The sequence below is a fragment of the Plectropomus leopardus genome, chromosome 14, assembly GCF_008729295.1.
Source record: "Plectropomus leopardus isolate mb chromosome 14, YSFRI_Pleo_2.0, whole genome shotgun sequence".
Taxonomy (NCBI): domain Eukaryota; kingdom Metazoa; phylum Chordata; class Actinopteri; order Perciformes; family Serranidae; genus Plectropomus; species Plectropomus leopardus.
This window is the reverse complement of record NC_056476.1, coordinates 32330032-32344615: the sequence shown is the minus strand read 5'-3', so window position 1 is coordinate 32344615 and position 14584 is coordinate 32330032. Positions and strand designations below refer to the sequence as shown.

The window sequence follows — 14584 nt, the reverse complement described above, 5'->3', positions numbered from 1 at the left end:
GTAGACGCGGTAGTTCACAACAGATGGGCAACATGTTACACATAGGGATGAGATTGTGTTGGTTTGTTCACTTCTATCTGTACATTCAGTTTGTCCATTTTGTTGGTGATGGATCTGGTGTTCAAGAGAAAAATGATAGGAACTGGAACTTTTTTTGGCCGTCTATTTAAACGTGGTTGTATGTTGGCCTGGCAGCCTTATTTTGTCTGCAGTGTCTCTTCACCTTCACCTCCGCCTTCAGTCAACAATCCATGAAAAACCTGAAATCCTGAATATGTCCTCTGGTATGTCGTGTAAGTGGAGATATTCAGTTGTAACAGTCTGTTTACTTCATAATCCTATGCTCAGGGGATCCTGATGACTGTAGATATGATTTGCACAGCTGACTGTGACACAGACAACCAAAAAATACACACATCTCTATGCGCTGCAATTCTAATCTTTTCATGATGTTTAACAAATTATGAATGCTTTGCTCTCATTGTTGTTGAGATTTCAGCTACCATTTGTTTAAAGAATTTCACAAAAAATACTGAAACATGTTAGAACAAGTCCAGTTCAATTCAGTTCAGTACTTCTGAAGATGTACAATTTGATGCTGAAATTATGTTTCTACAAAGAATGGTATAAATGTCAAAATAAAACCTCAATATAAATAGCATATATAGCTACAAAATGCATTTCCTGTACCAAATGCATGTGAATGCTGACAGCTGAAATTAATCAAAAAGCATTGCTGAAAAACCAGAAATATGAATTAAATTGTATGAAAAATGTTTAACTGCAATTGCATTACACACACTATGTGTATCTGGAAGTTGAATTGTAAAACTGGCTGGGTTAGAAGTTGAACTGCCTTACCTACACTGTAATAAATTTTCCTGTAAAAAACAGTGAAGAACTAGCAGCTCAGTTGCCATTATGTTACCATAAAATTAACATCTATTTACTGTCACAAAAATTTACAGTTTTGTACCGTAAATAAAAAAAAACATTGTGAACTGTAAAAAAAACAGTAAAGAACTGGAAGCTGAGTTGCCATTATGTTGCTGTAAAATTTACATATTTTTACTGTTACTCAATTTACAGTTTTGTCCTGTAAATTAAAAATACAGTGTAAACTGATATTTACTGTAAAATTACTTTCACTGTATTTTACAATTAAATGACTAATTAGTTTGTATTATTTATACATTTCAATAATCTATCAAAAATATGATTTCACACAGTTAAAAAGGCAATTTTGTTAAGAAAAACATGTTACAAGACTGTCACTGACTTTAGGTATCACAAAATCTCTGTTTGAACCTGGCCACAAGCATGGAAGGCAAACCGTATTAAAATTAACCTTTTGATTTTTCAATCCTGTGAATAAAATGTAAGAGAAAAAGCAGCTTCTTATTGCACTTTACTTTTATTTGAATGTTAACATGACATGTAAAAAACCTCACATGCAGAACAGTTGCATGTTAAATTAATAATTAGTAAATTGCACTTTACTTTTATTTGAATGTAGATGATATGTAAAAACTTCACATGTGGAACAATTGTATGTTAAACGAATAGGCTAAATGGTAAATTGCACCTTACTTTTATTTGAATGTAAAGATGGCATGTAAAAACTTACCATGCAGAACAATTACATGTTAAATGAATAAATGGTAAATTGCACCTTACTTTTACTTGAATGTAAATATGGCATGTAAAAACTTCACATGCTGAACAAATTGCATGTTAAAAACAGTATTACATGTAAAAATTACATGTTAAAAACAGTACTATGAACATATAAAAGTAACAGTATTACGAACATACAACAGTGTTTGTGTGGAAGTCTGAAGAACATCAGTACAGTAAGTTGTCGAGATAACGGGCCGTCAGGTGTTTGTATTGAGCCTGTTGAAAGAGAAAAATGTTCATGGGTAGCGCGAAATGGAGGCTATTATGCTGGAATTGTGGAAATCATATGTGGGTCATATTGTAACTTAAGGCTGTCGCTGCACCTGCCCGTTCGTCACTATATTAACAAGTGAGAAGAGAACGAGTGGTTGCTTTTCCGCTGTTTTGTTTATTGTTTACAATGGGGCTGGCGAAAAATTAATCCATAAAGCGGTGGATAACGTTATATGACGTAACGTATTGTGTAGCCTTAACTGTCATAAAGATTGCGGAGAGCGTTTCTGTCATACAGTGTTTCAACTGGGTGTTGAATTAGCCTAATGTTAGACGGTAGGAATACATTAGAGTTCAGTTAAAAAAACAGTAAATGAGCTGTAATTTCACCGATTTTCTGTAATATTAACAGTAAAGCACTGTTTATTGAAAAAACACCTTAATACTGTTGAAATTCTGCTGTAAATTTACAGAAATTATTTACAGTGTAAAGAAGCGAAGTGCTCAAGTACATTGCTACAAAAGTTGTAAGCTTAACTGGAATGCTGTCAAAGGTGGAAGTCAAAACTGAATAATGAAAAGCTTGAAAGAAGAAATACTTTGCACTTTAATACAGATAAAGGGTAGAAAAAAGATGAATACTAACATTAATATCCTTACAAAGCATCACTTTTTTGGACATTTAAGGGATCATTGTAGCAGACAGTATGCAGAGGTAGAGTATGTTATAGATGTTATGTTGTTTGTTGTGATGCCAGTAATGGTGTTATTTTTACATATTGTCATAGCTAATGGTTTGATAAGTAAGGCAAATAGTCATGGCAAATAGAGAGGTCATCCTCGTCTGGTCCCTCTGCAGTGTATTTTTTTTTTTTTTTTTTTTTTTTTTTTACAGAAGATGGGTATGGTACCTAAACAACTACAGAAAGCCACTGGTGTGATAGCCATGGCAGCTGAGACTAGCTCAAGGTGGTTGTGATTGGCAAGAGCCTGCTGTTGGAGCACTTCTGCAGGGGAAGGCTGATGTAGTCTTCACTGCCCCACCCAGGCAAGGCATACAGGCTAAGGTGCGGAATGCTTATGACCCTGAGATACCTGCTGGAAAAAGAAGGGCTCCCAACAATATAATTGTTCTGACAACACAAGGTTTAGACTCACTTCTCTGCTTTTATTGATTAAACCTGGGCCATGGAAATAACATTGCAATTCTAGGTGGTATGTTCCTTTAAACTCTGTCAGTGTATGTGTGTGTGTGTTCAGGTAAGACACAGAACATTAACAAAAAATGTAAAGCCTGAGCTGCTAGTGAGAGAATTCATTGTACTAAATGTGAGACATCGATGCACATGATCAGATGATGCCTACCATAGTAAAAATTAAAAAGACAAATATGCACTGTTGATTAAATATGTTGGCCTATCGGTCACAATAACATATAAGGCTATACAGAAAAAAAGCTGTAGATTAAGACCTTATATTTTACAAGCTATAATGGATTGCCTGGAGTAGAAAGAAAGAACTGCTAAGTTGAATTGAATCTGTTAAATATGTCATCATTAGCCTGTTTCCTCTCTCAGATATACTTAAAAATGCTTTTGAGAAAGCCACCACCCCGATAAACTGACCAACATTAACATCTTTACCTTTGGATGATTTAGGGAATCAAAAGCCAAATCTGCTCTGATTTCTTTTGCATCCTTTTAACCTTGCTCCTTTTTCCACCTGTAAACTAATAACATTGTCTGTAAGTAAGTAGTGACTTAAGGAATTAAATTAACCATTCCTTCATTTAACATTGCTTAACTGTGTACTAATTTCCTCACCTCTCATCATTTAGGTTTGATTTGATTTTCTTTAATTCATTCACAAACACACCATTCACTTGTTAAATTTTGTTTCTTACCTGCCCCACCTGTCTGCAAAGAAAACAGGCATTGGATGTGCTATGGTAAACAGACTCCATTTCATGGTAGATATCATTGTTGTCATTTTTTGTTTGCTGTGTATCCCCCACCCCTCTAATACAAACACACAAAATAGGTTTTGTATTTCCTAGCTTTCATGTTTACTTTGCTTTTCTTGTCCATCTATCTGCATTGCTTTTCTGCTTTCCTTTTAATGTTAATTTAATCTAACTTTTGCTTCTCTCTGGTTCACCACATATTTTCCTGTTGCATGCATGGCCTTACACCAGACTCTCATTTTCATTCACATTCACAAGGGAATGTTTTTTTTCTGTTTACATGCAGTGGTGCATGTAAGTTTTAAAATTTCAGAGAGCCAAGTAAAGAAAACATTTATTTATTAAACTTCTGAATGTTTAAAAATAAGCATTATCAATGTATCATTACAATGTGTTTGCACTGACTTTTCCTGTGCAGTAACGTACAGTGAACCTACTTCAGATTGTACATGGTCACAGGAACAATTTAAGCAAAAATGCACTGTGGTTCTCAGCAAACCCTATACAGAGACTGCTTTTATCAAATTTTCCAATGGTTTCATTGGGTATAAGCAAAGAAAGAAAGAAATTACTGCAAAGATTTGTGGGGATTAGGATTGCTAACTGGCTTTCATTTCCATTTGAAAAAGGGGGGCTCCTAATTTTGACTCAACGGAAATGAATTCTATTATAGAAAATAATTAATTATTTTTGGCAATTATTATTTATTTATTTATAATTATAATCTGAAACTAAAAAAATATTTAAATTAATAACTACAGTCAAATGCACACCTAAAGGTTGAACAATTTGGAAATCTTGTGGTTGGCACCATACACTACAACATTCAATAGAAAAAAGTAACAGTATTAATTTAGATAATAAAAGAAAAAAGTAAGTATCTAATTACTACCCCACTTCAAAACAAAAGTGATAGCACACACATGAAGGTATGTGAGCTTGTAGGGTTAGGATTCTCCACCATTAGCTGAGGCTATTCACCTATGTATTTGTTTTAATCTTTGCCTCTTATGGGACAAAGTGGTATTTAAAATTCCATATCAGAAAAAGACACAGGATTCTAATTAGCACCGGAATTCTTTGAATACTGATACCATTTGAAATCCAGCAATACTTTCTCAGGATAATTCAGGTTAATTACAACTCAGCTGGAAATAAAAACTTCATGACCACACATACATTATCTGTATTACCAGTAAAATGTATTTAACTATTGAAAGTAAAATTACTAACTATTTCAGCTTGTTGTATTACCATGAAGCATCAGTGAATTATTGCTGTTGCATTATCATCGATGAAACATTTTATTTTTGTGGTTAATAAACATAGATTAAATGTTTACTACTTTGGTAGTTACGTAAAGTAGTGGTACTGTAACTAGCACTGCTCACTTCCAATGAGAATGTTGTCAAAGATCTAAGGTTTTTACTATTTTACATGGTTTCCAATCTGATTTACTGCAGTGCGGATACTCTGCCATTCTGTGTGTCCTGCATGTTTACATTTGATTTTGTGTGGTGTGACACTAACTCCGCTCCTTCTTTGGTTTGTCTTTGTCTGCTCCTGCATGCTCCTTCTGTTATCTTCATAAGTTTGAATATTTATATTTAGAAGAGGATCAAATAAAAACAGTGAACACCACATGATTTGTGCATTATTAGTGCTACACGAATACCAATTCATGTTTGTCAGTGTCTTGAGCTACATTAACCTTTTTTACGTCTTAGTTTTAAAATGTTACTATCCATTCAATAGATTCAACTCCCACATCATCTACCTGCTTATTTTAAAACATGAAGACAATTGTAGGCTGACAGATTTTCTGTTTATCTGTCCTGCCTGATCCATAAAACATGTAAACATATCATCAGTTCTAAGATTTATAATGCAGACGGACTTGTGTGAGCTCTGTTAACATGAGGCCACCTTCTATTTTGACAGTCCAAAAGAAACTTATTTCAAAACTCACTGTTTATTTCTCACTGTCAGGTGACAATATCTGTGGATGGGATTCTGACTACCACGGGTTACACTCAGGAGGACTACACCATGTTGGGCTCTGATGACTTCTTTTATGTGGGTGGAAGCCCCAGCACTGCTGACCTGCCTGGATCCCCAGTCAGCAACAATTTCATGGGCTGTCTCAAGGAGGTAAAGTACCCCATCAATTATTTTTAATATGAATTAAAATGCTGAAATATTCCATTCACCCTATTAATGTGCTGATTGTAGCTGTGGCTAACCCAATATCATTTCAATTACGAGAGACAGGTGAATACAATAAAGCTACTTGTTTAATACAGATTGCAGGTGTACAGATTGACAGGTGATCGGATGATTACAATTTGACAGAAAGTTCTTGGTGCTTGGACTCGCAAAGACAATTTGTAATTGAGCAGCATCTGAGCAGCAGCAAGAAAAATCCAAAAAAACGGGGTGCAAAAGAAAACACAGCGTTATATTTTCCCCAAAGAATATTTACTTACTGAGCTTAAGTGAAACAAGCCATGATTAATTAAACAAGGCTGGTATAATCAGCTAAAAGATTGAACACAATAGTAAAGTGACACTGGAATATTTGAGATGAAGGTATTAAATCAACAGTGAACCATAATAACAAGACAAATGAAACACATCCTGCAGTGGCTTTTTTAAATCTTACATCTTAGCCAGCAATGGCCAATGGTCAGCAATGACTTGCTTGCAATGAATAGGCTTTACCCAGCAACCATGCTTCACCAACAATGGCAAATGGACAGCAATGACCTGCTTGCAATGAAAAGGCTTTACCAGCCAGTGATGATAAATGATTTAATTTTTTTAACAGGCTTTAGCCAGCAATGGCTAATGGTGAGCAGTTACCTGAATGGCTAATATGTTTGAGCGTAGCCAGCCCAGCAGAGTCTCAGTTACCTGCTACCTGAAATACTGGATTCATTAAACCATGAATAAGTCAACCAGAATTAATCAATAACTGTCTTTGACTAAAAAAAAGGACAGCATTGACCTAAGCAGCTAAATAATGAAATGCAAAACCACTTACCACAAGTTATATGTAATTGTTTTGCATAGTTGTTTAGGCCTGAATGGTAATTATAGAATTTCATCTATAGAGCACATTTCCAAAAAAAAAAAAAGTTTCAGTTAAAGTTTAAGCTTTACAGGGTAAAAAAACGACAAATAGAATCAGTAAGTGTTTTATTAAAGTTTTATTTTATTAAGGTAATGTTTGGTTCTTCAGACAATGAGCAGTATCACCACCATTTAATGTATATACACAGACGGTTCATGAACGACCAGCAAACACCACTCTCCCTGTCTGAGCTTCTAGACCACCTCTGGGTTCTCATCGTTGCACCTACCATCACTCTGATGTCATGATGCATCCCATGGCTGAAGACATCTGACCAAGCTTCCTCTGTCACACCTCCTTCGTCTTCTTTTCCTAAATTCCTTTAAGTTTCACAAAAATAAACAAGCAAATCGTAGAAGGTAGATGGTAGAAGGTAGGTTTAATTTGTTATTTTTCTTAAAAGTGTTGTAAGTCTGACTTAAAAGTTTTGCTGGTTGCACCATGTAGACTTAAGACTGCTAAGACCAGGTGTAATCTTTTGCCTAGTCAGGAGCAGGAGTAAAAACAAAATCTCAACTGTTTCTATATATCAGCCTGATAGCCAGCACAAGAGCAACAAAAGTTTAACAGCAACCCATAAAAGCTTTCCTGCTAAAGTCTCCTTTTTATCTAAATAACAAACAAACAAAAACACACGTCTGTCCTTCACCTCAGCTTGTTGAACAAACAACTAAACAAACATTCACCAGTGAAAAGTGCACCGCTAAAAATAGCAAACTAATTAGCTGGTCAGCAGCACATTAAACAGCAATATATAAACTTACCGGCAACTGTCCATGTGGTTCATTTAGACACTTGTGTGGTCCTTATTTTTTAATACAACTGTTAATAGCATATTGTCTGTCCATGAGTTGTAAGCCAACTTTCATTACTTTTTCTGTCCTTTTACGTGATGTTCCACATGCCACCTGCTGTCAGTAAAACACAGGCACATCTCTCCTGTTCAGTTCTACATATCTTTGTATTTTGGCTTTGGTGAAATTTCCTTGTCTTTTCTCTGATTCTTCATACCAGTGTTGCCACAAATGATAAGCTACACATGAGAAAGACAGCAGGAGAAAGTTAATGTCTCCTAGCAAGTCATGCACTGCTCAGCAACACCTGCAATCGTCGGGGATTCACATGAATGTGCAATGCTAAGCTCAAGCATAGTTAAGACTCAGCTGAAGTTCCCTTCTAACGACGGACTAAGCAGCTTAGTTAAGACCAGTTGGTGCAACCAGCCCCAGATTAACACTGGTAATTACATTGATCTTGTTCAGTTACTAAATCCATCCACAAGCACTCCTCATATCCCCAGAGAGCTGCAAACCATGCTTGGCCCCATTAATCTCAAACTGCCATTCCCTATCTGTTCCAGTTGAATACTCTTTCCCTTCTCACTATCCTGTGACATCATTTGTTATGCCTTTCCCAACTCCAAGTCAGAGCTCGATGACAACTCGTCACTGATCCTTGATCTGGCCTTGCAGTTCAAAGGCAATGGATTCTACACCTACTACATTATTTTCGCACCCCAACCTGCTGGCCATCTCAGAAATTGAATGAGAGAACATTTTGGGAACATTAGGCCACAACCTAGCGCTCACTAGCGCATTTTCACTGCTCGCCCCCCCTTGAACTGTGACATGTGCTGCACCATCCCATCAAGCAACAGCATGCACTCTCACTGCTTCTAGACCCCACACCACAGCTTCAACTTAACAAAGCTCTGCCGTCTTCTGCAGCATACCCCCCACAGCTGCAGTCCCTCCACCCTCCACCCAGCACCCCTAAACATGACAACAGCCAGTCAACCACTCTTGGCCCCCATCCCAAAGGTGTGGATTGAAGAGAAAGACTAGTCCTCTGCCAAAGCAGTAGATTCTAATTAAGAATTTTATTTCAATGACTTTTAATGCAACGTTTCAAGCTGTTTCCTCCATACTTGCTCCTTCAGCAACTGAGCCCATGCCAGAACAATTTTCCCCATGCCTTGTCTATGATCCTGACTGTGGCTGTGCCTGGCTTCTGGTTGCACTGATGCCGTGGTCCTGCTCTCAGCTTTATATTATATTAATATAATTGTATTGTTCTTTACAACATCTATTGCATGTCTTTGCATCCTCGGAGATGGATCCCTTCTCAGTTGGTCTCAGGAAGAGCAACTGAGGAGGGATCCATCTTCCAGGATGCTCAGGCTCAGGCTCAGTTGATCAGTTGCTCTTACTTTATATTTTTTTCTATTCAGATCTTTATCCAAAGCACTCTATTGGATCTTGACAAACGACCATAAAGCAAGTTATTTCTCTCCTGGATGACTTCCTCATCATCACCCCGCCTTCTTCACCCACAGCATACAACCTAAACACTCTGATGTCTGCATTCTATGAACTTGGAGTTTCTCTCACCCCAGGAAAAATGGAAGGTCCCAGCACCTCTCTAGAATTCCTCAACATCATCCCTGACCCTGAATCACTCCAAGCATACCTGCCTACTGAGAAAATCCATTGGATTTCGTTGCTTATTTCACACTTCCTTTAGGTCCACTAAAGGAACTACATGACCAGGCCAGAAGACATCCAGCTTTTGACAGGCGCAGCCCCTGCTATTGGCTCCGGGCAGCTACTACAGCAGCAGGTGGTTCTCTGCCAAATGGCTGCACGAATTCTCACCCCTTACTCCGTCCTCCACCATCTGCTAAATGTATCCAGTTGTTATAGCAACAATTCTTTGGGAGCACGAATTGTCTAAGAAGACCATGGCCATCTACTCTTACAACAAGTCCATCATTAACAAAGGACTGCCCCATTGTCCAGACATCATGCAGTTCATGCAGAGGATCACCCTAATTATGGCCCAACACCAATTTATTGTCAGAACCTCCCACATCCCAGGTCATAATAACTTTTGTGGGTTTCCTTCCTGAATTTCAGTTAACTGGCTCCAGCTTTCGAGCTTCCTCCAGCTACAGTCCCACCATTGCCAGCTTCCATCTTCAACTAACTCCACACCTGGAACAACTGGATACTGCTTTGCAAGATACTATTTCCAACAGCATTGCTCCCTGAATATTGTCTTAATATATCTATATCTAAATAAATGGAATTGCTCCAAAACCTTCCACTCCTTCAACCTTACATTCCTTTCACTCAATGTCCTAAACCTCTCTAGCATCATCACATTTACCCATTACATTCTCAAGATTAAATCTTCCACAATCAGTAGCATTATCTTCTTCGTAAAATTGTCTCCACTCACATATCAGCTTGTTAATCAAAGACTTCTGCAAGGCTGAACCATATCCCATGCCAAACAGTTTCCCATCAATTCAGACCTCCTTTGACTTTGCATCTGAACTCTCCATTAAGGCTGTCTGCATTTATAGACAAAGTCTTGGAATTCATGTTCCTATTGGCATTCTTTGGCTTTTTGCCCTGTTCAGAGTCGATTTCTCCTACCTTCACCTTCCATCTATTCGACACACCTCCTTGTCTGACATTTCCTTTCATTCATCTGAAGTCAAAACCAACACATTAGTACTAGACTTGCACCCAAGTTTGTATGAACCAATCTGTGACTTCTCAAACTCATGGCAAACCTGCACAGCTTCTCCATATGACCCTCCGAGAGGTTCAAGATTAAGAGAAATAGAAGATCAGAAGCTTTTCTGTATGCTGGCTTAATGACATCACAGATCACGTCACATGTCACATAACTTCCCAGTCACATTTAGTTGGGGGTCCATGGGCAGGACGTCACACTAAGGAGTCCATGAATGAAGGGAAAAGTTCTTTTGTGCTTCTTGCTGGTCAGATGTTTCTATTGTGGATGAGCCTGGCTCAAAGAAAAGGGGTTTTCAGTGCAGTCTTTGCTGTGCTGTTCCAAGGGTACAAGAGGAGGCTGGATACTCTCCATGTTCTACTAGAGATAGCAGCTCAATGCAAACTCAACTTTGTTCTCCTGATTGCTTGAAAACTTAGTTTGTAGACCCATGTCTGCCTGAAACTTCTCTGGTGTCTTCACATTTTGTGTCTGCTGGGAGCAGGCCACATTCATGGTGCCAGCCTTTTCTGCTGTGAGCAAACTTAACAGCTTTTGATGACTTAGTGCCATTTTAATAAGCTAACATATGATTGAGACCCACAGATGTACACACAATCACAATGGCCTTTTTTGCTACTTACTCAGCCTTAACATTTTATGGCTTGCCATGTCTTTTTTTTAATCACAGCTTTTCAGCATTTTTATGACATACTGTAGTGTGACTTTTTTTAATATACTATACAATGACTTTTTTATGAGACAAACTTTTGACATTGACAGTGATAGAGATTAAATTACACTCAAGTTCCACTCCAGTTTTCCACTTTTTAGCCTTGTACATATGAAAGTAGTGAAACAGAGACAGTACAGTATTTGGCATTGATTTTACCTACCAACCGCAGCTGAGCAATATCTTGTACTGTATTACAGCAACACCACTTAGACAGAAATGCATTAGACCTTTATAGAGCCAAAAGTAATGCTAATAGAACATTTTTTTATGTTTATTCATTACAGCTTCTTCATTTTTTGGTCATTTTGGGCTTTTCTTGGATTTTAAGTAAACAAAGTCTCGGCTTCCAGAATACAAAACTTAATCATCACATTCAGAGGATAAATATAATTTTGAAACTTGTACTGTAATGATGAAAAGCTGTAGACACTGTGACTCTTGTCCTTTTCAGTACCACTGTCCTCCCACCCTCTGTGTCTCTCTGAAATTATGAATAAAAAAACGAAGCATTATAGTTCATTGTGATGGAAGGGTACAGTGGCAAATAAAGTCTTTCAGACTCAGACATCCTAATACCTGCTGGTGATCCACTTCAGCTAGTGCTTAGCAGCTTAGCATCGCATATTAAACTAAAAAATTTTGGCAGAAATTTCGGAGGGTGCCTGTCCCTGAGGGGCCACTAATGCATAAGAGGAGGAGGAGGGTGGCCACACTTACATACAGGGCCACAAGGCACAAGGACCAATTAATGGCCATTAATTATTAACTGGCATTATTAACCCCCCTCTTAGGTCAGCTCAAAAGAGGTAGTTCAATTTGATGGAAATGTCCCTGTCAAACTCGTCCATTTCACAGCCATACTTTTCACCAAATAGTCAAAATATTACAACGGGAAGAGAAAGGAGGTTGTAACGAACGTAGCCATATTAATTTGTCTTGAAAAATATCTGCTACATATCCCAAATCCCTGTGTAAAGAAAAGGTTCAAGAAGCCAATCTCCAGAAATGTCTCATCTTAGTTTGTGTTGAAGTAAATGGGGAATTTCATGGGTCTCCCTTCCTTTTGAGGCCACATGAGCCAGCTGTGTTGGGTTGTCAGCTTTCAAACCTACTTTTATCTGACCACCACAAGTTTTCCTACGTTTTGATGTAGAAATTGTGTATATTCGCTACTAACTGTGGGAGTAGTGGCAGTTTGTTCAGGAAATTAAAAAAAAATATTTTTCAGCTCCTCACACTCTAGCGACAGAGTAGCTTTGATCTCTGATCCCATAAAAAACACTGTAAAATCTGAAACGTCCTGAAAAACATCATGATACATTAACTGTGAATTCATAAAAAACATAAAAGATATCAAAATTTCCATTTACATCAACACAGTCAACGGCCTGGTGAACCTTTTAAGTTTGAATCATTTCTTTACGTGAATGCATGGCGATGTTCTATGGCTTCAAAGAGTCATGAACTTTCTCTCTCTTGCTCTCTTGCTCTTTTTACGTTGATTTCTTGAGGCTCTCCATTTACTTTGAATGGGAAGTTATCTGCAGTTTGGGGGGATTTTTGGGAAAACCGCTTTGTGAAAGTCTTAGGAAAATCATAGCACACGATTCCCGAATTTTCCACACGTTTTGATGTATTTTTTTGTATATACAAGTAGTGGTTCAAAGTTTTGGCAGAAGATTAAGAATAAGAATAAAAATAAGTATGATGAATTACAGATACCGACGGCAGACTAGGACCACGATTAGCCCCCAGTGGACAGCCTGGAGGTACAAGTATACATGTTTAATGTGATCTAATGCTTTGGGGTATGTGTGCAGGCAACCTAATTACAATATAAAATGTTTAAAGTTTTGTCAATATGGACATGCTACACATCTTAAGTTTGGATCGATAATTCATAATTCAGTCATTCAATGCAATTTACAATTTACACATGTGCTCATATTGTGCTCATATTATATAAACATGACAGACAAAAAATTGTGTTGAATTTCTACCTGTGAAGTGGTCCTAAAGTCCGAATAACCATTTCTTCAAATTCGCGTTTGCAGGGGCCTCCTGGTCAAAAAAAAGGGTTTTTGCGAAAAAACATTGATCTATGTTATGAACATTGTCATGTGATGTCCAGTATTTAGTATGTATGCTAATTTAGCTCCATTAACAGGATGAAGATCAGTATTTTCTTGTCTTCCTTCACAGTATTGTTGGGTATTGTATTATTATGCTGGTTTTTGTTACCTTGCTGGCTATAAATTTAAAGAAGACCAATGTATCTGTGCAATCATCATACTATAAACTCTGAAGGCCTTATTCTCGACCAAACCCTTGGTGAGAATAATTTTGTAATATGACCTATTTTTCCTTGTTCAGAGTACAAACAATACTAATATCAATTAAAAGCTAAGAATCTCTGTTTTCCAACCATGTATAAAACATATAAGTTATTTTAATTAATTATTTTTAATTTTAAATGCCACATCTATACTTAATGCCCACGACTAGCTCTACACATCGTCAATCTATGTAAATTTTTGGTGTGTATTCAGAGGTTTAGTCTGATACCAGATGTCTCAGTAGGTGCTAGTCAGGCATTTAATGTTAGTGTGCTGAACGTGGTGTGGTGCAGGCAATCATGTGATGCTTTAATGTTGTGCTTAAATGAAACATATATCACCAGTGCCAAGTCTATGTGAACTAAAAGGTTAATGGTTGGAAAAATTGCGGAAGCATACACTATTGAGCTGTTTGAGGTGCTTGTGTACATGATTATTGGCATGTCCAAATACACCATACAAACACACACAAGCACAGAAATATATATTTCCCTCAAGCTGATGATGTCATATCTTGACACTTGACTGGAGCCAGTTGCTGCAGCAGGGAAGCAGGGACCTGGCTTTTTCTGTCACAGCATCATATGGGCCCAAGGGAGAGGAAGGAAGTTGCGAAGTAGCCATTTAATCCCCCTCTGGCCTACTTCCTGCTCTATGCCATGCTGGGCAGGTTTGCCATCCCATGTACCACCCCCACCCCCTCTTACACACACACACACACACACACGCACACACACACAGGCACACACACACAGGCACACCTAAGCATGTATGTAGATTTGTGTCCCTTATTCCCGTGCTATGACACACAGAGATATCACAGATAAAGGTGAAGTCAATTGTCAAATATATCAAATGCAAGACACATAAATGCAATTCTATGTGGCCTTTTGCATGCACACACACACATACACACACACACACACACACACACAAAACAGAGATTACAAAAAATGACAAATAATAAATAATAATAATAAAAAAAGACGATAAATCAGAAA

At 37.6% G+C, this 14584-nt stretch overlaps 1 protein-coding gene across 1 annotated transcript in view; it reads left to right on the top strand.

Annotated features, from left to right (window-relative positions):
* nrxn3a (neurexin 3a) overlaps nt 1–14584 on the top strand; it is a 257417-nt gene that overhangs the window by 99854 nt on the left and 142979 nt on the right. The window contains 1 exon segment of the mRNA XM_042500138.1: nt 5846–6007. Coding sequence (XP_042356072.1) covers nt 5846–6007 — 162 coding nt within the window.